The sequence below is a fragment of the Excalfactoria chinensis genome, chromosome 7, assembly GCF_039878825.1.
Source record: "Excalfactoria chinensis isolate bCotChi1 chromosome 7, bCotChi1.hap2, whole genome shotgun sequence".
In the NCBI taxonomy this organism is placed as follows: domain Eukaryota; kingdom Metazoa; phylum Chordata; class Aves; order Galliformes; family Phasianidae; genus Excalfactoria; species Excalfactoria chinensis.
The window spans coordinates 24,574,961-24,602,811 of record NC_092831.1 but is presented as its reverse complement, the minus strand read 5'-3'; the positions used below and the strand labels follow the sequence as shown (position 1 = coordinate 24,602,811).

General features: G+C 45.1%; 1 protein-coding gene and 1 long non-coding RNA gene across 2 annotated transcripts; both read right to left on the bottom strand.

The window, feature by feature from the left end:
• Positions 1-131: 131 nt before the first annotated feature.
• On the bottom strand, positions 132-8,093 carry CLK1 (CDC like kinase 1). The gene is made up of 13 exons (XM_072342097.1): positions 7,982-8,093; positions 7,506-7,645; positions 5,225-5,462; positions 4,069-4,159; positions 3,578-3,644; positions 3,049-3,165; positions 2,119-2,285; positions 1,941-2,035; positions 1,725-1,854; positions 1,348-1,430; positions 847-926; positions 536-626; positions 132-454 (listed from the first exon to the last, which is right to left on the bottom strand). The coding sequence occupies exons 2-13, from the start codon at positions 7,643-7,645 to the stop codon at positions 239-241; spliced, it is 1,515 nt and encodes a 504-aa protein (XP_072198198.1). The 5' UTR covers positions 7,982-8,093; the 3' UTR covers positions 132-238.
• Positions 8,094-22,281: 14,188 nt separating this feature from the next.
• Positions 22,282-25,111, bottom strand: LOC140254931 (uncharacterized). The gene is made up of 4 exons (XR_011904339.1): positions 24,855-25,111; positions 23,934-24,054; positions 23,152-23,251; positions 22,282-22,826 (listed from the first exon to the last, which is right to left on the bottom strand). It is a non-coding gene; the product is annotated as an uncharacterized lncRNA (long non-coding RNA).
• Between the last annotated feature and the right edge of the window lie 2,740 nt (positions 25,112-27,851).

The window sequence follows — 27,851 nt, the reverse complement described above, 5'->3', positions numbered from 1 at the left end:
TATGCGACAGAATAAGCGTTTAATCTTTTTCCCTTTTAGGAGACACCTAGAGTGCATAAGGCTGCTTTTTATATATAATATATATTTTAAGAAGTGTACAGAGCTGATTATACGCAAATCATTCTGTTAGTATCTTTTTTTTCTTAAATAACTTTTATTTCTGCAGCTGCATTAAGTATCCAAAGAGTCATAATACAAAATAGGACATTTACAAAAAACAGCTCTACGTAATAAATACTTAAAATGTTCTATATTTCTTTGGCGGACTGCTACCATCTGGACGGGACTGCTCCGGGTCAGGAGACAGCTTCCTTTTCTCTTGTTTCAAAGGGAAGAAGAAAGGATGTTTCAGTGCTTCTTCAAGCGTAATACGTTTAGCCGGGTCATACTCCAACATTTTTTGAATGAGGTCAAACAGATTCTCGTGGTCAGCATCCCTGCACGTCATGAATTCCTACAACACCACAAACAGTGTTTTATTTGTACCCTAATTCCGGCTCCCTTTCCCCAAGCCCTTTCCCTTCTATCGTTTTACCTTTAGTGGCTTACAGCGCCTTGCGACGTATCTGCCCGCAGAACTGTGCTCATCCCAGTCCAGCTGGTCCCGATGGAAATACTTCCGTTTCCTTCAACAAACAGCACAACTTGTTATTTAAACCAAACATCTTTACCAGCATGTTTCCTCCCACTGAGGAACCATCTGATAATATTCCACTAAAGTGAAAGCAGTTTGTTAAACGAAGCAAAAAGACTTTTTTTTTTTTGCTTCCTGTTTAAACCAAACCTGAAAATACTGCATTTAAAAATGAAGCTGTCAAGGTAGAGAAAAATGACAAGGTTAATTACCTGGTTTTCTGTATCATGTGATTAGGTAAAGGACCCAGTATCCGTTCCATCATTGCCAGGTGCTCTTTGCTGTCGTGAGTCTGGAGGAAAATGAAGGTTTCTCTCATCATTAAAGTAAGTTACCATGATGAACGCACTAACCTGATTTCTGGATTGTACACTGCAAAGCAGTAATCAGTCTCACAGGAAGAAAAGAGCCTTGATAGTCATCTTCTTCCAAAAGTAACTTACAGAAGATGTTTTTTTCCCTTCACAATCCTGCCCTGCCTTCTCTGTGGTCATAAATTCTACCTTTCAGTGCTGCTATCAAAGCAACAAACAAAACATTCACGTACTTGAGTAATATGTTGCCAGTGAGAGATGAAGCCACCTCTGTTATCCTTTCAGTGCGGCAAGGCGGAGAAGTGTATTGCTTTTTTGCAACCCCACCTCCCTCGAGGTTTTTTTTTTTACCAAGTTGCAGTGCCCCACACACTGCGTCTCCGAGGCTCCGTCACCTACCGGAAATACCGTGAACCCGAGGTAGTATTCTATGAGAATACATCCGATGCTCCAAACGTCACATGGCTGTGCCCATCCCAGTGCTGTGACAAAAAAACAACCAGAAACATCAGGTTAGACCTGGCTACAAACAACTGAACAGCTCAAGCAAAGTACGTGTATTTCTGAAGCACAGCTGAACAGCATACAGAAATCCTCCAGGTGAGAGAGATCGGCGTGACAGACTTCACAGTGCTCACTGCCACGATGAAAACATGACGTGTTCTGCCCAGCCAGGCACAGTTCTGAGCAAGACCTTTTTCCAGTTTGCCATACGTGGTCACTGCTTCTAATTATCAGCACGCTCTCACTCTTGGACCAAGAAGAATAATACTGACCTAAAATAACTTCAGGAGCCCTGTAATGTCTTGTAGACACCAGAGTGCTGTGATGCTCATCATCGTACGTCGCACTCCCAAAATCCACCACTTTGATGTCTGGATTCTTCAGTGTGCGCTCATCACGTTTCTGAAAGTGAAACACACCGTGAGATGAAAGCGATGAAATAAACCCAGACGGCTGCGGGGAAGGAGGGGAAGATGACAGCAACTTACCAGTCTGGGGTTATACTCTTCCACGTAATCAGACTGGACAAACAAAATGTTTTCTGGTTTCAGGTCTGTATGTGTCAGTTTGTTCAAATGTAAAACTGCAAGGTAACAAATACAGAGATAGGAAGTCCCATAAAGAAAATTAAACAGAAATAAAAGCAACATACATAGGTATACTTACAGTTCACAGATTTGCAAATCTGATACGCCATCTGCCTAATGTGGTCCAACCTAAATGGCAAAAAGCCATTCTCTTTAATAAAGTCATAGGTACTGAGTCCCAGCAGCTCAAAAACAATGCAGACGTGGCCGTGATGCTCAAACCATTCCAACATTTGGACACAGCGGCTGCAGAAAGCGGGAAAACAGAAATTTCAACAGTAAGTTATATAGCGCTGAGATGTATATCACATGATGGGGACAACTATGGGAAGTAATCCTTCAGAGGGCTTATTCCCCAGCATGCATGTAGCTCATCTGTTTCAGGCAGCAGAGCTTCAAAACAGAAACCCTAAGGAATGGTGCTTCCAGGTCAGAAGCTGCGGTCAGCTCAGGAAATAACAACCAGGCTGTTAACAGAAAGCAAAGCCAAGCCAAAATCTGCAAGAAGCCTGCTGGAAGCACTAAGAAAACCTCCCTGTGAGTACAAGAAACATTCCTTAAGCTTTTCTAAGACTTGCCCTGAGCATTATAGGGAAGGTGGTACTTCCACGTTGCTAGTGTGCCCACACTTGAATACAATTTTTGCTACGGTAGGCTCTCAGGTCAGCTTCACTGGCCCGAGGAAGAAATTCGATCCAGAACTGACAGCCAGACCCTGCCCAGGCCTAGGCAGCCCTGCACTGCAGGACAGCTTGTGCCCCTCCAGGGGCTGAGGTACAGCTTTGCGTGGAGAAGAGTGCAAATAGTTCTCTTATAAGAAACAGCACAGGCCCTCCAGCACTCGGTAACCTAAGATGACCTAGAGGGAAAAATACTCAGAAGCTATTATGTAGTCATTGTGAGTTTGCAGTACTCGGTCTGGTGTGTTCTGGTTGTGTTTTTCAAGAACGCTGGTGTTGTTACAGAAAGTGACATCAAAGCAATCTTAAAGACAAAGTAAGGTACTTACTAAGTATTGCTGGGGTCTGATGCATTCAAGTGTTCCAGTACTTGTACTTCTGAACGCGCTGCCTCAGAATACCTATCCACATTTTTTACGATTTTCACAGCTACGTGTCTACCTCCCCTGCAATAAACAGGTAAAACAGTTATGAAAAGGAATAGTTAAAATTATTCCTTAATTATCACCATATATTTTCTAGAAAAACACATGAAACCTGTGAACCTTACCACGTAAAGCATTTTCAGAGAACGGCTTTGGCTGGCAGTAACCTTAAAGTTCACCCAGTTCTAACCTCCGGCCACACGCAGGCTGCCACCCACCAGATCAGGATGCCCAGTGCCCCAGCACTGACTTTTATTGATAACAAATGTCCGTACAGACACAAGCACAAGTAAAATTTAAAGCATACTCAATACCTGGAGTATCAGTAGTATTCTTATGGATAGTCACTCGTTTACCTCCTAATGCTGCCTCCAACAGCTCTGCAGAACTAATACATAAAGGTGCAGAACTACTACATTTAGCAAAGACTTACGCTTTGTGATCGATGCATTCCACCACTTTTCCAAAAGCTCCTTCACCCAAAGTAGCAACAATCTCATCTATAAAGAAAAGAACTGTCAGCTCTAGAAGTGAAGTTAGTCGGCCATTAAAAGAAAAAAGCAAATATAACTAAAAGGAACAAAAAGGACTATACGCTATCACTGAAGGTTATTCTAGACTGTGCTTCTTTAAAAACGTCAATAACAAGGTTGAGAGAAATTATCGGACAGCTCTCATCAACACATTTACAGGTATCTCATTGTAACACGTTAATTTCATTTACTATATTGGGATTTAAAACAAAAAAGGGAAAAAGAAAAACGAAATACATTTAAGTTTGCCAGAAGAAGATTAACCATCCCCCCTCCCCCCGAATAAAACGTAAAAAGAAAGAAAGGAAAGACTGGCAAAGCCCCCTCACATCTTATGCTAAAAGAAATTACTATATCTGAACGTTAATAAGTTTTGAAAAATATTCTATACATCTTGCACTTAGTACGTCTCCACTCTGACAGATCAGGTGACCCTCCTCATCATCCTCTACACTCCTGGATCTTTTCCTTCGATGACTCCTCTGGAACGGCACCGAGATGGTCAGGCCAATCAATAAACCCGAGTCAATTCAGGTCAGAATACGAAATTCATTCAGCGGGGAGATATTCGGGCATTCAGATACACGCCAGGCCACAAACGGTTGGCAGGAGCAATTTCAAATTCAGTCCCCGGAAATTCACAGGGCACATAGTTTATGTTACAGGAGAAAAACATGGCAAGGAACAGATTTTCAGATGAGATACTCAAAGTGGCAAGGCAATAAAAAAATACAACATTGTTTTTTCTTTAAGAAGATCGGTTCACTGAATTTTCATTTAGGTTTTCAGTGCCCTCATTTCTTATAGCAAAAGGATTTAATAATTACAATATATAAAACAGCCTCACGGCTAAACGAAAATACCCCTCTTAAGTAATTGAATTTAAAATCACTGCTTTGAATGTTCAGTAACAGCTTTTCTCTTAATCACAGAAATACCACATATATTTACTTTAGGCTCTCTCAGCTGAAGATACTAAACAATAAACCCTATCTTCAGCTTTTTTAACAGTTGAATATACAATAATGATCAGAAAAACCACCCTGCTAGCGGACAGTCACCGCACTTATCTGATTCTACAGATTTCATCGAGACCTAAAGCATTTCATTTAAGCATTAACAACAAACGTGTCAAAACCTAACATCGTCTCCCTGCTATTTCAGCAATACGTACTCAAAAGCAAGTCTCAGAGTTTGCATTTGGACTTTTGAGTAGGGCAGAAATAAATATCTGACATCATAATATATTTTTAAGGCACTCGAGTGATGCCTGCACGAATATTCCATCCGATGGTTTTTTCTCACTAACTGGCTCAAATTACATCCCGTGAACAAAAGGCGAGACTATATGCCACGGTGTTATTAGCATAACTACACAGTATACATTCTCAGTAAAGATTAAAAAAACCAAAAACAACACAACCTAACAAAAAGGGCTAATGTGCTAACATCGTTCACAGGCTTCCTCAAACCCCCTCAATTACTGCTGCCCAGCTGGAACTTACATCTCCCTAAGACACAACCCCCTCAGTTATAACTGGACAAACCTGTGAGTGCTGGTGGTGGTGGCAGGCGCTGTGCTGCGACCTGTACCGCCGCTTGTAGCTGCCCTTCCTGCTGTGGCCCGAGGACCTGCTGCTGTGGTGGTGGCGGGCGCTCTTGTCGTGCTCGCGGTGCTGCTGCCCGCTGTCACTGCCCTGCGTGTGCTCATTCCTGTACTCTTCCACATAGCGCCTCCGCTTGTGGTGCTCCCGGTCATTTATGGATTTGGACTGTGAACATTTACTAGAAGCAAAAGAATACATAAATCTAATTAAAGTAACTCCCGCATCCCCACAGAGACATCGAGTTGTTGGAGTTGGAAGGGTCCCTTAAAGATCACCTAGGCCAACATCCCCACAACAAACAGAGACGCCTACAGCTCCACTATTGCTCATTCAGCCTAACCTCAACTGTCACCAAGGACAAAGCATCCACCAGCTCCCTGGGTGACTCATTCCAGCACCTCACCAATCCTATCGTAAAAGTCTTTTTCCTTTGTCATGGTTTTGTCATTTTTCTATCGGTAATCGACATTATAACATCATGTGGAGCACAGAGAAGAAGAACTACACGTCCCAGAGGACCTCACGGCTGGAGAGGAAAACATGTCATGGAAGTGACGCTGGCTCTGTCTCTCACTGCCTGGCAGCGGGTGTGGGTCCAAGCCCTCGAGTCACGAAGGGACAGAATCAATCCATATTTCTGGAGTGACTGCAGGCTGTCAAGAATTGACCGTGTTGGAGGCCGAAATAAGCCTCACTGGTAAAGACTGGCAAAAACATCCTATTGTGACTGGGCCAGGGGCTCCATGCATACTTGGTATCGATTACCTCAAAAGGGGGCATTTCATGTGTCCTAAGGGGTACAGACGGGCCTTTGGAACGGCTGCTATAGATATGGACAACATTAAGCAGCCGTCTGTTTTGCCTGGCCTGTCAGAGGACCCATCTGTTGTGGGGCTGCTAGGAGTAAAAGAGAAACAAGTCCTGTGGTGACATGGCTCCCCAGAAAGAAATGAGCCTGATAATGGGACACAAGTCAAAAATTATTTTATAAATAGTTAGGCCAAAGATCATGGCATTGAGTGGATTTATCATATCTCCTACCATGCACCAGCTTCTGGTAAAACCGAACAATACAATGGGTTGCTGAAAACTATGTTGAAAGCAATGGGTGGCAGAACATCTAAGCAGTGGTGGAAACATTTGGCAGAAGCCACTCGGTTGGTCAATACTAGAGGATCTGTCATTTGTGATGGTCCTAACCAATCCAGCCCCTACCCACTATAGAGGGAGATAAGGTCCCTGCTGTACATGTAAAGAACATGTTGGGAAAAGCTGTTTGGGTCCTTCCAGCCTCTGGAAAGGGCAGACCTCTCCGTGGAACCATTTTTGCCCAGGGACCCAGGTGCACTTGGTGGGTGTTGCAGAAAGATGGGGATGTTCCATGTGTACCACAAGGGAATTTGATGTTGGGGGAGTGCAGTCAGTAATTCTATGTATATAGACCCACGCGTTTATTGCATTTTAATTTTTATTTGTATAGATATATGTATTTTAAGAATGATGTAGTGATGCAGAATAAAGGGTGGGATGTCACAGTTTCATTATTTTTCTATTGGTACAGAAAAAGAAGTACATGTCCCTGAGGACCTCACGGTCAGAGAGGGAAACACGTGACAGAAGGGACGCTGGCGCTCTCTCTCACTGCCTGGCAGCAGGTGTGGTTGTGCTTCCAAGCCACGGCATCTTCCATTTCAAAGTAAGTTTCTTGGTCTTCAGAAACCTCTCTCTGTCTCTTATTTTACTTGATTTATTAGAGTCAATTTCAATTAGATTGTCATTAGTAAAATAAGGTTTCCTCCTTAGATCGTTGCTGCTTCTCTGTTTGTTTCCTTGAGCCCAGTTCCCATCTCCCTACCCTAAATCTCACGTTTAGTTTGAAACCATTTCCCTTTATCCTATCACCACAAACCCTGCTAAAGAGTGTTCCCCCTGCCTTCTTTGAGCCCCCCTTTGGGTACCAACAGGCCCATATCTCAGGTCTCCCCGGAGCCTCCTCCAGGCAGAAGAGCTCCAGCTGTCAGCATGTCCCGTTAGGATAGGCGTTCCATATCCTGGGCCATTTTCGTGGTCCTAATCAAACCGTTCCTTTGTACTTTAGACTGTATAACACAAATCCTCAAAGACTTCCACCACAAGCAGCCGCTACGTTCTCCAGCAGCCGTGCGAGTGCAGGCCAATCGCACGCACAGGCCCGCAGGTACCGGAGCGCCGCGACCCTCACCTGCGAGGCCGCTTGGCCATCTCGTGCCTGTAGTGCCTGCCCTCCTGGGCACCGCTGGGCGATCTCCGCTTCCCTTGGCGCTCGCTGCCGCCGCGCCGCCGATCCCACCCGTGCTGCTCGCTGCGCTCGTAATTTCCCATCTGAAACACACGTAAGGTTTTGTTCTTCAAACCGCACGCCCAGACGGGGCGTCCCCACGGAGCGCAGCGCACAGCCCACACGTGCAGCACGCCCGCCCTCCCCCCCAAACGGTCGCAACCCCAGCTCCCCACGGCCCGGCCCGGCCCCACGCCGAGCCCCGCTCCCCCACTGCGACGGCCGGAGCCATTTCCTCTGCCGCGGGGCGGACGCGCAACATGGCGGCGGGGAGAGGCGCGGGCCGAGGAGCACCCGACCGGGGCCGCGCCGACAGGCAGCAGGCGGCCCCCAATCTCGCACCGCGGTTCTCAGCCGCACCGCCCGGCAGCGCGACCCACCTCCCGTATCTCAGCAGCCCGGGTTGCCGCCGCTGTTCTCTCTGCTATCACCGCACACCAGCTGCTCCCAGCTCTCGGCCGCGATTAAATGGCGGCGACGCGGAATCTGGCGTGGGCGGCGCGTCACAGCGGGGCGGGACGGAGCCATCAGATGGAAGCTGTCTGGCTTTTTAGCAGGGTTTGTGGTGACAGAATAAGGGGAAATGGTTTCAGAGTAAAAGAGGGGAGATTTAGAGCGGATACAAGGAAAAAACTTTTTACAATAAAGGCAGTGAGGCAGCGGCACAGGTTCCCCGGAGAGATGGTGGACGCTCCATCCTTGGAGGCACTCGGTGGCAGGTTCAGTGCGGCTCCCAGCACCCTGATCTAGAACAGGTGTCCCTGTTTATTGCAGGGGCATTGGACTAAATGACCTCTAAGGGTCCTTTCCAATGCAAAGATTTCATCGTTTTAAGATCTTTCACCAAAAGAGAAACTGCTGTAAAACCACACATATTTTTTCATGCTGTATTTTTAAGAAACTGCAGTTTGTCTGTAATGCTTCTGTTTCCTTGGTTTCCTAAAGAATTAAGTTAAGATGGGTTGAAGAATCATTATTCGGTGAAACCCACTGGGCGATGCAATAGAGCAGTCAGACTGAATTATGGTTAAGTTCTCAGTCTGGTCAAATGGGTAGTGGGCTTTGCTATAAGCAAGCAATAGGCAATGCTTAGGAAGGCATTTGTTGTGGTTCATACATGTATTGCCTTTGTAATACGGATTATTAATATTGAAAATCTTTATTGTATTCAGAAGTTATTTTCCTCCTTGTTCTTTAACGCATTCAGGTGCGCACTGTCAGCTATCATCTAGGAGCCATTATATGGTGTTTTTGAACAGTGTTTTTGAACAGCACATTTAAGGTGGTTCGATATCAAACAAGCCCATTTGCAAGTAATAAACATAACTTCTTGTGACCTCTTGAGCAATTGACTGTTTTGACTTCGCTGCACTTGCTGTGGTTCCAGATGTTTCTTTTTAAAACACGTTGGCTTGCAAAAATAGAAGAGCCTGTCCCTGTTTCTGAAGCTCTGCATCTGCTGTCCCACTCCCAGGACCAGGTTCAGCAGCGTTCATACTGCACGCCCATTTCACTCAAAGCGTGCCTCAAGCTCCCAAACCATTCATCTCCGAAACACCGAGAGCATTTGTGAGCCATGCTCAAAGTGGCGCAGCATGAAGATGGGCTTTGCAAGTGCAGGCTCGGGACCACAGATGGACTCTGCTTATTTATAGGAGGGCTGGCTAAACAAAAACAGTTATCCCAAAGGCAAGGCATGCTATATATACTCACACACAAGTGACTTGTTCATTTGAAGCTGGCAGTGCAGAGAGCTGAGATGTCTGTCCCACGGCAGGTCTGGGAGCCAAGATCACTCAGACGAGGCCGTAAACAAAGCCACATTTCTGTGGGCCTTAATTCTGGGCTGTGTGCCCAACACCAGCTTAAATCAGGCCATAACCTCACTCATGTCCAGCTAGCCAGAGCTCGTAATAGACAGCATCGGCCTCGCTACATGTATGGAGACTTGTTGAGTCACAGCCTGATTGAGGCAGCACAGAGCACAGATAAAGGCAGTTCATCTCCTAGACCCCATTAAAGGGCCGACTGCCACTAAAGAAGAATCTCTTTCTGGAGGTCCCTCTTTTATATAGCTTTTCATTGTGAGCCTAAAATTTCAGCTACAGGTGAGCATTCTTTCTTTGTCCCTTTGCTATCTCACTACGATATTCTTTCCAACTGTACTTTGTTAACTGTACACCAGGACATCAAAATGACGGGTAATGCACGCCATTGCAGAGGCAGCCCATCAGAGTCTATCAGAATCTATTTATGATGTGGTAATACAAGAGGGATTTTACAGAGCAGCAGCTATGGAGCAAGAGAAAGACTTCACAGAGCAGCAGCTGCGGAGCAGGATAAACAGCATGAGAACCAAGGACACTTCTAGGAAAAATACTGAACTTATTTGTGAGTCCCACAACGAGGCGAGAAGAAGCGTGTAACAAACGGTAATGGAAAGTGCAGTTGAAGTCCCTAATTGAGATCTAGAGCCCACGTGTGTAGCTGTCAGGTTCCCCGGCCGGCCCTAACGAGCCCCACCGGCGCTAACGAGCCGACGGCTCCCAGATGCGGAGGGGCCGCGGCCGCCCGTGCACAGCTGAGGCTCGTGGGCGGCCGGGGGCGTGTTCGCCGCAAAGCCTCTTAAGCTGCCCCGGAGGCTGCTGGGAACTACGAGTGCGCTGCGGAGATTCATTGCTCGTGGGAGTCGGAGCGGGTTGTGTTCAGTTGTCCGGTCTTGGTGGGGTTGCTTTTAAAACGGGAGTTTCAGATTCTGCTTGACGTTCTTTGATTGTTGTGTCGTTTTGTTTCAGACTGCGGTGAGATGTTTCCGTGTGAAGATCAGCCCGAAGCGGTGCGACGTTCAGGTAAGCACGGCATCGCGGAGGCAGCCGCCGGACTCTCCTACCGCTGCATTCGGGGGCCGGCACGGGGCTGCTGTAGGGTTCCCCCGGCTTCTCGGAGCCGATATCGCGTTGCCATCCGGCCGCTGTTGCGTTTTTGGTGGCGGCTGTCGCTCGGTTCCCCGAGTCCTAGCGCGGTCCTGGGGTGCCGTCATCTCCTCTATGGTTTTCTAGCGGGGGTTTCAGTTTCTCTTGATCTTCTCGGTAGGAGCGAGAGGGAGGAAGCCGTGTTCTTCCAGGCTCGGCGCCGCTGGGAATAAGAAGCAGCGCAACGGACTGCCGAAACAGGTTCTCTCCTTTTTCAGGTTAGTTTTGTCCGCTCGGGACTCGCGTAGTGCCGTTGCTCGGCCGCTTCGGTTTCTCCTGGGTCAGCGGAACGCCGCCGCTGGGCGCCCCCGTTGAAATAAATCCCTGTGTCAACAGATCGCGGCTTGGGATTTATACACTGCCGTTAACCAGGTTACACGGTGATGTTCGATCTGTTTACAACTTAATGTTGGAACAGGCCTCGAGGTCCTGGTGGAACAAGTAGGGAAGGGTAACGTTCCCGGTCAGAAAGGGCAGGTTTATGTTTGTATTTTGCATCTTCTTTAAAAAGGAGGCGTACTGAAATGCGTTGGTATTAACTGCTCCCTTTACAGGGTGGTTGGAGCATTCCCTCGGAGCACTAAGGAGATGTGGGAGGTATCAAAAGCATCGTTGGGAGCAATAATTGCAAGATTTGGGGTTCCTGCCCTGATGATCTCCTCTGACCGGGGTCCTCATCTTGTTGCTGGGGTAGTGTAACAGGTAAGTAACCTGTTGGGAGTAGATTGGCATCCCTATGCTCCTTATCAGGCCCTGTATAGTGGCTGGGTAGGAAAGATGATTCATCTAATCAGGCTATAAATCATTAACTTAGGACAAGAGGTGATTATACTGTGGTCACAGGCCTTAGTTTGTGTAAGAATTAGAATGAAAAGTAGGGTAAAAGAAGCATTATGCCCCTTTGAAATTTGGTTTGGTAGACCATATTCTTTATAAAAGAGCATTTTGCTCTAAGCAGGAGGGGTGTTACCATGGTATGTCATGTTGTTAGCCTCTTGAGACAGTTAAGGGGGGGGATTGTGATGAAGGTCCTGAGAAGTGGAACTGGTGGCCTAGACAGCACTGTACACAACATTGTACCAGAAGGTTATGCGTATGTCTAAAGCTCTGTTTTCCTACTGTAGCCTGAGTGGAAAGGACGGCTCCTTTTACTGATGTTTTACTGACATCCCACACTGCAGTGAAGATGAACAAGACAAAGTGTTGTGGATCCACTACATGCGAGTTGAGATGCTTCCAGACAGGTGGACTATTAAGACTGGACCACTGAATCAAGGACTGAGAGGCAGTATGTGTAGAATGTGTTTCATAGCTTGCATGTATTATATGAAACTTGCTTTAGCCTGGCATAAAAGCACTAATTTAAATGTCTTTAAAGGAGTAGCAGCTAGGCCGAACCTCACCGATTGTTGGAACTGTACAGCCTTGCCAAGAGATGAAGGAATGGAACTCCTGCAGGATGGAGTCCCCTCCACCAGTTGGACGCTGTGGGGTGGAGCAGGAGGTAGGTATAGGTGTGTAGATAAAACTGGGATGGTGGGGGGGGGGGAAGTCCCTGCATTCCTTATGTGATTATGGACAGGCCTCAATGTCACAATACTCAATAGGACTTTCAGTAAGGGCACACTAGCAGTCATAGAATTTTTCTCTCTCCTTGAGATGGAGTCCAGTTCTGTGAATTCAAGGCCCCAAGAACCGGTGCAGGGATCCTAAGAACATCTTAGAAAAGGGTGAAGCAGGGAAATAACTCCCTCCTAAACAGGCCCTCTAGGTTCTTCAGTTTCATTAGAAGGCTTATTTCTGTGCTAGGAGTAAGTGAATGAGAACAAGCAATAATCAACATATTGGCTACATGCAAGAATATCAGTAATGCTCTGCTATGGATGCTCTACTGGGACTGCAGAAAGAGGTAACCTCTCTTAGTCCACTGGCATTACAGGATGGAATGGCTCTCGATCTCCCGATGGCTGGAGAAGGGGGTGTGTGTGCTATAATTAAAGCAGCTGTGTGTATGGTGACAAAACTCAAAGATTAGAAACAGATGTGCATAAACTAGGGGAGCAAATTAAGGTGATTCTCTGAGTTAATTGGGATGAAACTTAATTTGGATTTGCATAACTGTGGCACAAATTAAGCGGTTGGTTACAGAACTTTGCCTGGCTAAAGCGACCCTTCACAGATTGCATAATCTTACTCTTTCTTGGAATGTGTGTCTGCAGCATATTATGTTGCTTGTTAGGTATGTCTATGACTGGGTGGGAGTTATAAAATGTGGAAACAGTTTGAGATATGCTCTTCTTTCTGTCTTTTGGTGTACTGTAATAAATCTTTAGGAGAGAACAGTATAATGTAGTGACGTGAAGTTTGCTAGAGTATAGAAAAGGGGGGATTGAGGTGGAACTTATTACTTAAGTAAAATGTCTTTCTGAAACAATTATAGTTTATGATCTAGGCAAGGGGGCGTGGATCAAACAAAGGCAGAAGAGCTGCTACAGGGAGGGATGTCCTGGGTGGAAGGTTATCAGAAGAATGCAACCTTATTTCTCATGCTCTTACAGGAACTTGTGCTCACTTATTGACTTCAGCAAGGTATGAAACCTGCATGTCACGGTAACTCGGCAGTTGGGATGGAGAACATTACAGCGATCTCTTGGAACCGATGGTAATATCCCTTTCCATTCTAATAGTAATATCAGAGTAATGTATGCTTAGCTGATTTGAATAGGCTTGTTCCCTCCTATTATTGTGTATGTTTAACTTGTCTCTATAAATATCCTTGAACTGTCCCTTCATGGTGTGCAAGCTAGGAGGGGCTACTCCCTCTGTACCCACTGTGCAGAGCCGTAATTAAAAACACGGGAGACACCACAAAAAATATTATGTAAGACTTTGCTTGTGTCTAATGTTTTGCATTGTGATGATACAGATACAGCTCATGTGGGTTTTCATTTTGGGGCCTCCCCGATGCTCAAGGAACAGGCTATGGTTAATGTTTGGAATACGGCCACAGGACTTTGGGGAGGTCCCTTATCACTGATCATCTGGAAGCTGTGGTCATGCTTGTGTTTCCACAGGGCTCCTGCACGATATGTTCGGCCTTATCTCAAGGCAGAAAATAACATCCAGCCTTTATAGTAACTGGGGAAGTGTGCTTCTTACGTAGTGGCATTGCTTTGTAAATTGTTGGTATAGATAATATTAGTAATGGTATGACATGGAAAATCACCCACAATGTTACCAATGCAGTCTCAAGGGTTAGAATTTTAGGTGTTAACCAGGTTGTTGTGCGCTTCTTTTATTTTAGTAATAGATCAAATGTGTATTAAACAGGATTTGATGTAATAAATGTTAGAATGTACAGGAATAGCTCTTTTATTGTATTAGTACTGCTCGGTTATGATGTTGTTAGCCTATCAAATAGCCTGTTCTTAAATTGCAAAGACAAAACCTGGAAAGGAATCCCAGGCAAATGGATGAGCCTGTATCGTAGAATGATTACTTCTCTTGCATCCACCTAATCAGGATGTTTAAAATATTACTATGCACCACTTGAGCCAAAGGCGCACGCTAAGATAGCTTAACTTGACAGTTTATTTCATTTTCCAAGCAGTTGTTCCTCTCGGGCTGTGTATCACGCACTGGCCACACAGATATGGTATACAAATGGGATATTCTCTTCAGACCCTCAAAGCAGGAGAGAATCTGCGGGGAGAGAATAAAGGGGCACTTTGAATTGCATCCACTGCCAGCAGGGTTTGCTGTTTCTCAAGGGTCAGTAAGTAATAATGCCCCTAGTGATGCTCTAGCACATTTATCTAATACTGGTTCTATTTGACATGTAACTTCATATAGTTGCACGACCATCAATCATTTATTAGCCTAAAGGCATGGTTTAGAGCATCCTAAAAGCATTTGTAGCACAAATTTTAGTGGACATCCAAAATCAGTATATCAGAGTATACGAAGGTTGAAGACCTTGCTCCAACCAGTTACAGATAAACACACAATGGGACCCTCAGGGTTTTATTTCCAGGTTGCAGAGTGAATGTGTTTGTTCTTTATATTAGGTTTAAAAGTATTGTTGTTATGGTGTGTTTGACTTGTCTTTTTTGTTGTGTTTAGAGTATTGTCAATGGAGGCTTTGACTGAGTAATGATGATTGTTATTAATGTAAGTGGTGTTATTATTCTATAGGCAGTAGCCTGCTAATTAATAAAAAAAAGGGGAATGTTGGAAATACAGGAAGGATTTTATCGAGCAGCAGCTATGGAGCAAGAGAAGGACTTCAGAGAGCAGCGGCTGCAGAGCAGGACAAACAGCATGAGAACCAAAGGCACCTGCTGGAAAAGAATGGATGGCTCGTGGCTTTGAAGGGGGGTTTTAGGGTTGTTATTGCAGTAGCTTTTGTCCATTTAGTGTGTGTGACTTTTTGAACACCCTCATCTGTCTGCTATGAAAGTATGGCCTTTTGGGCAATAAAGTGGACTCCAGTATATCTAACCATAGTGGTGTGTGGCTGTTTATCCCTGTACGCTGACCTTTTGCCCTCAAGTTCACAGACATGCTGATATACTGAAACACTTCCAAAACTTCCTGCAGTGGGATTTGTGCATGTGCCACACTGACAATTGTGAATCTCTTTTAAAATCAGTTTCTGTCTGTCATACCTATGTAGTTACTAAATAACAAAGGGATAATAAAGCTCAGTTGTGTCAGTAGGAATCTCAAACTGCAAATATACATCTTAGCACTGAATAAATATACAGCTTAGCACTGAATGCTTTTGCAATAAAGTGTGATGATGTAGCACTCTGTGAAAAGAACTGACAACCACTTCTTTGTAACACCTTTCTTCCACACCATTTCTATTGTTTGGAATTAAGACGTGTCAAAGTTGACAGGCTATAATTTGATTTTCTCTTGCCAAATAATATTTGTACGTGCAGAATATTTTCCATGCAGAAAAGAAAAAGAAAAGAAAAATCCCAGCAGTTAGGCTCTTAAAAACAAGGGCAACTTCTTTGGCTTAATCTGGGTCAGACAGTGAGTCAGCTGGCTGTCTACCCTCTTTTCCTACAAAATGCACATCTCTGCTCACATGCTACACCATCCCTCACCTTATAATATACACTTTAAGTTGGTATCAGGCTGAAAATCGCTCTTCTTAGTCATTTGCTAATGGGTTAGATGATTTCACTAGGTCAGCTTGTTGCCTTTAGCTTTCCACTATGCTGTGGAGAGCGCTCTACCAAAGCTTTATATAGAACTTCTGTGTTTTCTTCTGTTGTGCATCATTTTATGTGGGATTAACAATAGCAGCTGGTTTAATTTACTGGATTGTTCTCTCATCTGAATGTGGGGTTGTTTCTAAATGGGGTTGTTTCCTAAGAGTAAGATTTTTTGTGACCTGGAATTACTCTGTAAGGTACCTGTGAAAAAGCTGTATTGCTCGCCTTATTCTTGCGCTCACGGTGCAATCAAGTAGAAATCCAGAGAGAACTCGTCTGAACATATACGCCTAGAGTAGGCCATCAGTTAATCGTTGCACTTTATGTAGACATATTTTTCTGTGAACCAAATATTAACATTTGGATCCATGTGTCCTAAGTTTCCAGTCAATCTTAAGCACATTTCATTCAGAAACACAGGAGTATTTCAGAAGAAAGAACCGTAAGGGACAGAATAGGGGCATCTTCTCAGATTCGTCTCCTTTTCCCCCGATACTTCTGGCAACTTCAACAGGGTAAGAAATGGTGATTAGGAGTTCCTGGATACATTATGCACCAAATCATTTCCAGCTAGTCCTGAAGTTAACACAACTTGGCAGTCCAGTACGTTTTGGGTAAAGAACTGGTAACATTCATCTTTTCCTCTTCCTTGCATTCATCTTTCCCCAAAGTATTGTACATAATCAGATTCTGGCAAACACTAACAACAACGAAACAGTATTGCAGGTAGGAAATGGCATGTGCAGTCCTTCTCCTGTTTACACTCAGCTTGCTTGGCCGCTATTTTTACATCTAGATCAGGTTAATGTTTTGCTTCAGCAACAGCGGCGTAGTAGCAGCGTGGGAGGAATTGTCAGTATTTTTACTGAAGACTTACCATTCACCGTTAATCAAGCTAATTGAGTTACTCAGAGGCCTTGCATGGGGTATGAACGCTTCTGTCCTGGAGGAAATGCGGCAGTCATTTGACAGCGCTCAGCAAGGTCTGAGAACGACTTAGGGCAGGAAGGGAGAGAAGAAGAACACTGTATCCAATTAAAATAGCACACAGCAAAACATAAGGGGGAAAAAAAGCCATAACAGCCATCAAAATCAGAAAGAAAAGAGGCCTGCCTTTCAGTCTGTCTTCCAAAGGATGACACCTCACGCAGCAAAGTGTCCGTTAGCATCACCCAGGCTACCGATTCATTACAACCCAAGAAGGAAGAAGGCCACCTACGGAAGAATATGCATAATTCAAGCTAAAGAACGAACTGCTTTCATTGTGAAATACAGAGTTCTCGCAGCATCGTTTCCCCACAAATACAACGTGCTCAAAATAATAGTTTGCACTTCACCTCCAAAGTATTTCGCGTGGGTTGGCCTCTCGAGTCGAATGAACGCACTGTTTAGTGACGTTACCATTTTTTTGTTGTATATTTCATAGTGTTTGTTTTCACAACCATTTCTGTTGATACTAAAAGGAAGTGTTGTGAAATGCCATTTTAATGCTGTAAATAGAAAAAAGTATGGCTGCCAAAGACGAAATGCCTGGATCTCCTTGAATGTTACCAACTCGTAATGTCCGTGGGCTCCTTATTAAGAGTCGCATGTTGCCATCTAGTTCACGTTCAAAAATGCAGTTGCTATGCATCCGAATCTGTTATATTTATTTCTAAGCAGGACAATTTGGCTTCCCTGAGTGTATGCTAAATGATCTGTAATATCCATATTGCAGAGTAGAGATTTAATGAGATCCTTTTTCAAATACATGCCATTAAGTGCAAGCAAAAGTACCTCATTCTGGTGAGACTTTGTGGGCAGCAGCTCTGAGCACTCTCACGTGTCATTTGCACTGCGGGGCCTGTGTGTCCACCAGTACGTTTTCACGGGTATCTGCAGCAAGACAGCACATTGCAGAGGAATAGATCACATAGCAGCGTTGCTGTGCAGATCTTGTACATATTTGCTCCACAGTTAAGGCTGAGACTGACTTTCCATCATGAACCCAATAAACACAGACATTTGTTTCTAAGGGCACGAGCAGCATCTCCCAGGCTGGGCTATTAAGCCTCGCCTCGGGAAAGGAGAGTCAGCGTTTCTGACTGTCCCGGGCCTTGCTTTACGTGCAGAGATTTACAGTGAGTCCAAAGAAATTAAGAACATAACGAATACAGCCAGCGCGTACCTTCGATGGCTTGAATCCAAAGCAGGTCGTGGGTTGTCTGTAGGTTTGCATGGGCCCTGAGTAAGCGGACACTGTTGAGAACTCCTTTTTGCATAGACAGAGCAATATTTGTAACGTATCACGGGTGAGAGGTTTCTCTCTCTGCAGGACCACGGTTCCTGAACTCGCAGTAACTCTTGTTTAGATCAGTGCCGGGTACCTTGCAGAGTCCGTAGCTCTCGTACTTCCATGAAAAGTCGTCCGGTGGGAACCCGTCCCGGACCTCCGCGCTACTCCTCCGTGCGGTGCGATCCGCGCAAGCCGAAGGAGGACGCCGTCAGATCCCGTCTCCGGCCTCTGTCATCCCGCATTAGCACACGCAGGCCCGCAGGTCCCCTCGCGTACCTTCACGATAGTTCGCCCGTTCCGTTTTATTCACCGCGGCTTTCGGCGGCTTTAAATCAGCCGGCGATCGGTAGGCGCGAGGAGGCTCGAGAGGAACCCGCCGGCAACTGCTTCGGGCCGTCTGTCTTTATTCTATGGAATGACAGACCTTTTCATGGCAAAGTTTAGACTACACGTGGCTTTGGGCGGTAGCTCTGACAAGCGGAGCAGAGCAGAGACGGCACGCAGCCGGCGTCGCGTGAGACGCAAAGCGATCCGTTTGACTTAGGCACAATCATTGAACTTGTTTGTGAACCCCACAAAGAGGCGAGAAGTTTTTTCTATTCCAAAGTGTAATGGCAAGTGCAGTTGAAGTCCCTAATTGAGATCTAGAGCCCACGTGTGTAGCTGTCAGGTTCCCCGGCCGGCCCTAACGAGCCCCACCGGCGCTAACGAGCCGACGGCTCCCAGATGCGGCGGGGCCGCGGCCGCCCGGGCACAGCTGAGGCTCGTGGGCGGCCGGGGGCGTGTTCTCCGCAAAGCCTCTTAAGCTCCCCCGGAGGCAGCCGGCGGCCATCAGACCGCTCCTGGAATTCATTGCTGCCGGGAGTCGGAGCGGGACGCGTCGCTTCGTCCGGTCTTCACGCCGCTGGAGCCGAAAAGGGTGGAGAGCTGCTGCTTTTGGGGGGGTGCTTTTCAAACTACGAGCTGGGCTTTTGTGTGACTTTCTTTGTCGTTTTGTTTCAGGCTGCGCCGAGATGTTTCCTTCTGAAGACCAGCGAGATCCGGTGCGGCGTTCAGGTTAAGCACGGGACCGAGGAAGCGGTCGCCGGGCTCTCCCGGCGCCGCGTTCGAGGGCCGGCACGGGGCTCCCGTCGGGTTCCTTCGGCTTCCCGGAGCCGGCATCGCGCCGTCGCCTTTTCGGCGGCGGCTGCCACTCGGTTCCCCGAGTCGTAGCGCAGTGTCGGCTAGCACGGTCTCGGGGGGCCGTCATCTTCTCCATGGCTTTTTAGCCGGGATTTGAGTTCCTCCCGATTTCCTCGCTAGGAGCGAGAAGGATGAAGCCGTATTTGCGTAGCCTCGGCGCCGCTGGGAATAAGAAGCGGCGTAAAGGGCTGCCGAAACACGTTCTCTTCTTTTTCAGGCCGAGCAAAAGCTTCGACGGAGCCTCTCGTCATCCCGAAGCGGTGAGACGGCGGAGGCGGCGAGCCAGCGGGACTCGCGAGGAGTTTTTTCTCGTCGGGGCTGTTGTTGGGCCGCCGCTCCGGACTCAGCGGGGCTCGTCGGGACAAGCAGGCAAGGGAAACGTTCCCGTTCAGCAACGGCAGCTCCCTCGAAAAGGGGGGGTACCGAAATATGTGGGTGTGAACCGCTTTCTTTTTCAGGGCGGCCGGAGGCATTGCCTTGCAGCGCTGAGGGGGCACGGGAGGTAACGAAAGAATCGACGGGAGCAATCATCCCGAGATTCGGGCTTCCCGCCCCGATCTCCTCGGACCGGGATCCTCATGTTGTGGCTGGGTTAGTATAGCAGGTGAGTAACGTGTTGGGGGTAGACCGGCAGCGGTACGCCGGTCACCCAGCGTGCGTGTGCAGCGCTGTAAATAAAAATGTTGCTGCTTGACAATGACTGTGTGCTAATGGAGGTTTTTGTATTTATTTTTTCAGGTCAGCGGGAGTAAGAAGCAACGCAAAGAGCTGCTGAAACGCCTTTTGCAGGTTCCTCAAAGGCCGCCCCGGAGCCCGTCATTATGTGGAACCAGTGAGATGGCGGAGGCAGTGAGCGTTTGAGAGGCACAAAGCAAGTTCTCTCTTCTTGGGGCTCACGTAGCTGTGCCGCTGAGCCGCCCGAGAAGGGCGTCCCGCTCTCTCCAGCGGTGGCAGAGAGCGGGATGGGATGGGTTTGTTTCCCTTGGTTTTTTTTCCTCCACACCCCTTTTTTCTGTTTTGATTTCAGGAGCGTGATCTTCAATCGTGGAGATGTGGCAGAACAGCTGCCGAGACCGGAGCGGTGTTGGGGTTTGAGGGTCAGCGTGTGGATGCCGGTGCCGAGAGACGTGAGGTACGAGGCGCACTTTGATCCTTGACGCTTATCTGCTGCTCCCGGGCCGGAGTTTGGCCGGAGCGGCGAACAGACCCGATATTTGTCCTTGTGCTTTTCAGGTGTCGAGTAGCGCGGCTGGTGTGCTCGTGGAGGAACGGCAGGCTGCGGAGGAGAGGTGAGAGGTGCGTGTTCAGTGTTGGTGGTGTCTTTGTTGTGTACTGGTAATGTGGTTTCCCTTTTTCTGTCTTAGCTTTTTTTTCTTTATCTCTTCTTGTCTTAGCTTTTCTCTTTTTTTCTGTCTTTGCATTTTTTTCTCTTTGCTTCTCTTAGCTTTTTTTCCCTTATTCTCTTTATTTTTTCCTCTTAGGTTTTTCACCTTTTTCCCTTTTCTTTATTTTCAGTCATAGCTTTTCCCCCCCTTTTTCTCCTTTTTCACTTTTTTTACCCTTTTCTTTTTTCTATTTTTTCCTCTTATTTTTTTTCTTTCCTTTTCTTTTCTATTTTTTCCACTTAGCTTTTTTCTTCCTTTTCTTTCTATTTTTTTCCTCTTAGCTTTTTTCTTTCCTTTTCTTTCTGTTTTTTTCCTCTTAGCTTTTTTCTTTCCTTTTCTTTTCTTTCTATTTTTTTTCCACTTAGCTTTTTTTCTTCCTTTTCTTTCTATTTTTTCCACTTAGCTTTTCTTCCTTTTCTTTCTATTTTTTCCACTTAGCTTTTTTCTCTTTCCTTTTCTTTCTATTTTTTCCTCTTAGCTTTTTTCTCTTTTCTTTTCTTTCTGTTTTTTTCCTCTTAGCTTTTTTCTTTCCTTTTCTTTTCTTTCTATTTTTTTCCACTTAGCTTTTTTCTCTTTTCTTTTCTTTCTATTTTTTTCCACTTAGCTTTTCTTTTCTTTCTATTTTTTTCACTTAGCTTTTTTCTTTCCTTTTCTTTCTATTTTTTCCTCTTAGCTTTTTTCTTTCCTTTTCTTTCTGTTTTTTTCCTCTTAGCTTTTTTCTTTCCTTTTCTTTTCTTTCTATTTTTTTCTTCTTAGCTTTTTTCTCTTTTCTTTCTATTTTTTCCACTTAGCTTTTTTCTTTCCTTTTCTTTCTATTTTTTTCCACTTAGCTTTTCTTTTCTTTCTATTTTTTCCTCTTAGCTTTTTTCTTTCCTTTTCTTTCTGTTTTTTTCCTCTTAGCTTTTTCTTTCCTTTTCTTTTCTTTCTATTTTTTCCACTTAGCTTTTTTCTTCCCTTTTCTTTTCTTTCTATTTTTTCCACTTAGCTTTTTTCTTTTCTTTTCTTTCTTTTTTTCCTCTTAGCTTTTTTCTCTTTTCTTTCTATTTTTTCCACTTAGCTTTTTTCTTTCCTTTTCTTTCTATTTTTTTCCACTTAGCTTTTTTCTTTCCTTTTCTTTCTGTTTTTTTCCACTTAGCTTTTTTCTTTCCTTTTCTTTTCTTTCTATTTTTTCCACTTAGCTTTTTTCTTTCCTTTTCTTTCTATTTTTTCCTCTTAGCTTTTTTCTCTTTCCTTTTCTTTATGTTTTTTTCCTCTTAGCTTTTTTCTTTCCTTTTCTTTTCTTTCTATTTTTTTCCACTTAGCTTTTTTCTCTTTTCTTTTCTTTCTATTTTTTTCCACTTAGCTTTTCTTTTCTTTCTATTTTTTCCACTTAGCTTTTTTCTTCCCTTTTCTTTTCTTTCTATTTTTTCCACTTAGCTTTTTTCTCTTTTCTTTCTATTTTTTCCACTTAGCTTTTTTCTTTCCTTTTCTTTCTGTTTTTTTCCTCTTAGCTTTTTTCTTTCCTTTTCTTTCTGTTTTTTCCTCTTAGCTTTTTTCTCTTTTCTTTCTATTTTTTCCACTTAGCTTTTTTCTTTCCTTTTCTTTCTGTTTTTTTCCTCTTAGCTTTTTTCTTTTCTTTTCTTTCTATTTTTTCCACTTAGCTTTTCTCTCTCAGTTTTGTTCCTGTTTTGTGTGGAGTTTCTGATGTTTGGGGGAAAGGCTCAGCTCACACTTAGTGTGGGCTGGGCCTTTCCCCCTTGTATTGGTGCTGGACCCCGATTTTTGCACTATCTCTAAAGAGATAATAGAATTTTTTTTGGGGGGGAGGCTGGCTGGGTGACAGCACCCCTGCCTCTCTGCCAGGGCCTGGGCAGCCCTGGCTGGGGGGGCCCCTCCTGGCCATTGGGGCCCCCTGAGTGGGGGTGTGGGGGGGCCCCTCCTGTTTATTGGGGCCCCCCTGAGTGGGGGTCTGGGGGGGCCCCTCCTTTTTATTGGGGCCCCCCTGAGTGGGGGTATGGGGGGAGCCCCTCCTGTTTATCGGGGCTCCCCTGAGTGGGGGTGTGGGGGGAAGAGTCCCCTGGTGAAGGGGTCTCTTCCCTTGAAGGGGTCTCTTTCCTAGGTCCTCGAGTGGCTCCTGTGTAGCGAAGGCTGTTTGGTGCTGGCCTCTGGTCCTGAAGGTAGCAGACAGTGAGTCCTGTGTCCTGCTGAAGAAGAAAACAGTTAACTTCAAACCTCAGGTAAAACTTGTTCTGTGTAGTGACTTGTATACTTGTTCTGTATAATATATTTCTGGAAAAAGACAAGTTACTGCTCTACTGACTTGTTTCTGCATCTCTTCTCAGGAGTGTTTAATCAGTCTAATGGGAAAAGAAGACATTGAAGCGCTTGCAAATGATCCTTCTGCAACGTGGGAAGTTAGTGACTATGTCTCCTTGAAGAAGAATCATTGGCTCCCGAAGGCTCTTTGGACAGACTATGAAGTAGATACCTGCCTTTGGCTGACTTGAAACAATGTAAATCTGTACTTACCACTGTATGCTGCCTGTTTCTGTGCTCGGGCCTTGTTCTCTTGCTGCTGATGTTATTTATCTTGGTGTATGCAGAAATAAACTGTCTGTCATTGCATTCACTGCAGAAGAAAAAGATGTAAATCAATAAAGAATATTTTACAACTTTAACAGAAGTACTTTGTGCTATGAGTTCAGCTTTTTAACAAATAAAGCTGGGGTTCTGCCTCTGTTACATGGTTGTGTCTGGTTTGTTTTACTTCTATTGAAAGTCTCAACTTAATTAACAGAAAGTAAATCTATTAGCAGATCTAGTTCTGCTGCCATAAAGGATGCAATAAATAATTAAGTTAAATTGTAGCTTTAATATAGTATGTTGTAATAGCTATATAATGACTTATTCAATGTAGATATTAAGTCAAACTACTATAATAATTTAAATAAACTCTTATGCTCTATATATACTTGAAGCATTTAAAGTTTGATCTGTGAACAATTCAAGATAGGAAATGGAGTTTGAGTGTGCTGCAGCTCCTGATTTATTGCAATCACTAAACATACCAAATATACATTTCACTCTTGTTTTAATTGGTTATATAAATAATAAAGAGAGCTGCCTTTGACAAGAAGCATCTGGACTCTGACTCCTGTCTGTCTCCTGGCCTCTCCTCATCTCATAAGTTCTAACATTCTTTGATATGGGGTTGAGTCACTGCTTAGCTGTTAGGTTTTTCCATTTTTCTAATAGCTACAATTAGGGAGGGGTGCTTTCTTATATTAAATGTAGTCTCCAGGTCACCTTACCTTCTTGAAGAGACAACACATGCTTGGAACTAAACTGCAAGTCAATACATCTCCCTTGGGTAATGCTGCTGTTCCCTCTAGTGGTGGGATGGATCTGAGAAGCGATAAACTTGCAGGAATCCTTAAAAAACAGAAGATACAGCACTTATTGAATAAGGATCTAATACACAGTTGACATTAATGGATGTGTCTCTCTAATAGAGGAATTAAATAAAGAAAATCTGCCTTAAAACAGCAATACATCCATAGCTATGAGTGAAGATTTTCTCTCAGCCTAAGTTGGATGTTTCTAACAGCTACAATCCAAGTCAATGATACCGTGAATATCCAGAATGGCTGCACAAGAAGCAAAGAAGCAGCTATAAAGCCTAACGCTGCAAAACAAATTCCCTCTAATGCTTTGACATGTATTTCCTGGGCTCCTGTGTTCAGAATAGAGCTTTCAACACACACCAATGGTCCACTAGATCTTTCATTACAAATGCCAGTATAAACTCCCATCACCCTTACTTTAGCCAGAGGCCTGGCTGTATCAGTAAGTGCATTCCTCCATTAGTGAAGACAAGAAAGGTTTTGCTTTGTATTTTAAACTTCTTATGACAGCTCAGAAACAAAAGCCCTGATCCAAACTTCATCTAAACTCGTCATCAACAAACAGCGATCAACAGTGAGCAATATCAGCCATCTGACCTATGTCCTGTCATTGTTTATACACAGCACAAATCCCTTTCTATGCACACACATGGGAACAACAACCACAGTCGTCTCCTTTCTGCATCAACTCAGGTCAACAAGATTAAAAAATACATTCCTCCCCTCAAACCTACTCCGTGAATGTCAAACCAAGGAGATTTTTCTTATTAGAAAAGAAATAAAACTACACAGCACAAGAACAACAGGAGATCTTAAAAACTGACTTACCCACTCGAGCCTTTCTCAGCGATTCACAGGTTTGCAAGTAAGTCCTTGACAAAAAGCAGTGGTACAAGGAAAAAAAGTAAGGACAGAGCGAGGTTTCATATCTCATCTTCATAACTGCACCCGGATCAGCACAATACGATGATGACGCAAAAACAAGAACGCTCACTTGTCTCTGAGGATCTAAGCTTGCAGAAAAACAACACTAAGGAGAGAACACCCAGAAGAGATCCTTCCTCTGCAACAGTCAGCCCGTAAATGAGGGTTAACAGGGAAGGGAGGAGAGGAGGAGCCTGGCTTCATTCCTTCCCTTCCCACAGCTGAACTGAATGCCTTCACAAAAAAAAAAAAAAAAAAAAAAAAAAAAAGAGAGAGAGAGAAAAAAAAAAAGAAAAAAGAAAAAAATAAAAATAAATACAAAAGAAAAAAAAAGAAAAGAAAAAAAAAAACAAAGAAAAAAACCCACAATGATGTGGCCCAGTATTTCACAACACAGCAGGTTCTGTACTCAAAAAACTCTTAATTAATCACACCCAAGATTCACACCGTTATGCACACCCACCTGCACTAACAAACATTCCATACAAAATATGTGTGTGTGTATATATATGCATGTATTTCATATATTTTATATGCATGTAAGTATTAAATATATTATTTTAATAAATATACTATATATAATATATAATATATAAAAACCTATACAAAATTAAATATATAATAATAAATATATTTGTAAATAATACAATACATTTTACCTATATCTATTATATATATACACACACATATATATTACATACACATATTTCTCATTTCCTCACAAGCTGAATTATCACAGAGCATAACAGAAACGCCTTACAGATGCCCATCTGAGAGCATCTGAGTTCTCCAGCCCCCAGCAGCAGAAACCACGCTCAGAAAATAGGAAGGCAGGCGACAGGGCAGTGATCTGCCAGGGAACAAACGGGAGAGAAGGAGGAGAAAGTAAGAGCAGGGAAACAGGGATGCGTCCCCTGGGAACAATGCAGAGACGCTTTCCGGGCACGCAGAGACACAACAGCTGACACAGAGATCAACCTGAAATCACTAGATATAAAACACAACAAGGATCTCTCAAAAGACAAAGGCCGAGGAAAACACGCTCCCGCTGATAAGCAAAAAGGGAGAACGGGCAACAACAGAAAGGAAACACAGGGAAGGCTGAGGCGCTTGACAAGTCTATTTGACACACACAGTCAGCCATCCGGCTTGCCTTATACCTTGCGTCCCTAAACTTCTGGGCGGGGGCCGTGGGAGCAAAATCCCTCCCGGGGCAGAGAGAAGAGCGAGTCTGAGACTGCCCGATGACACTGAACGCGCTCAGGTCCACGGGGCTCGATACCGCGCCACCCAGAGTAACAAAGAGACCGCCTGATGTGCGGCCACACTGCTCTGCACCACAATTGATATGTAAATTGTGGTTTGGGGGCAACTCTCTAGGGACTGGGAGAACACCGAGCACCCGTTTGTAAGGAGTCCCAGCAGGACTCCTGTGCCCGCACCCCTTAGTGCAGGACATAACGTGGACCTGCTAGAGTGGGACCAGAGGAAGGCCACAAAGATAAGGCAGGGGTGCAGCAGTGCCGCTCTCAAAAAGAGTGGAGGGAATTGGGTTTGTTTATCTGGGAGATGAAAAGGCCTCACTGTGGGCTTTAGCACTTGAACAGAGGGTATAAACAGGAGGAAGACCAGCTTCCTGCGTGGTTTGTGTAACACTATAACACAACTGAAAGTACAGCAACAAAGCTGGGTGGCAAAGACTGCAGCAAACAAGGACAAGCCCAAACACCAGAGCTGCCACGCATGCATAAAGGCAGGAAGGTAAACAAAGCTGCTTACCCTCACAAAGACTCTGGAAGGCCAGGACTCACAGCAACATGCTCTCGCCTCCGCTGCCAGCCCTTAAATGAGGGCTGGGGAGGGATAGATCCCGGCTTGACTCCTCCCAAGCACTCAGCTACGTTGCCTGCACCTGAGCTCCCCTGGCTTGGCCCTGCCTCCCCAACAGGTGCTCCATCACCGGTCCCAGCCCTGACTTTGCATTTTAGCTACAGCCTGATGGTGACAGGACAAACTGGAATACCTTTAAACCACAAGAGGGGAGATTTAGGTTAGATATTAGCAGGCAGGATTGTTTTACTCAGGGTGGTGAGGCACTGGCACATAATGGCCCCATCTCCAGAAGCGTTCGAGGCTGGGATGGATGGAGCCCCGGGCAGCCCAATCAAGTGGCCGGTTTTGTATTGGGTTTGCTTGGAGATTCTCACGTGGCTTAAAGAGCATCTATGGGATCACTGCCATATGCCACGCTACACCTGCAGAGACACAACAGCTGGCAGATACCTGGACACAAGAACACATGACACACCCCCACAGGAAGAAGGGGAAGGATGCTCCCCTCTCTGACAGTACCAAGCAGCAGCCGAGAGGCATGGTGGTTTTGGTGGCAGATGTTCACTCACATCCATCTGCAGCAAATGACTTTGGGCTGCATCCCTGTCCATTTATTGTGCAGCAGTTTCTTTCCAGGGCATCTGGTAGCCAGCCTGGCAGCACGCAGCGCTGCTGTCCCGCTTCCAGGCAAAAACCAGAGTCACACACAAAGCATTGGGTAGGACGCAGGCACTGAATCCAACACACCCTGCATCTTCCCATACTCATTAATGGCTGGCTTTCCACAACCAGGTACAGGAACCTTCCAAGCTTATGACAGGGATGCTTGCTTTGCAGGTGTCTCACATCCGAGGCTCACCTGGGAGGTGCCACTTCTAACCACCAGGAATAAAGTCCAGCTCTCTGAATGCCCACTGCAAAGGATGCAGGGCGCACACTAAGAGCACACTGAGATGATGCTTCCAAGTCTGCCTCTCCTGTGGCCATTCTGAAACAGAAATTATTCCTCATTATTTGGCCTCCCCTGACAAGAGATTTTCCCACTAAAAACATAAGGAAGGTAATTCA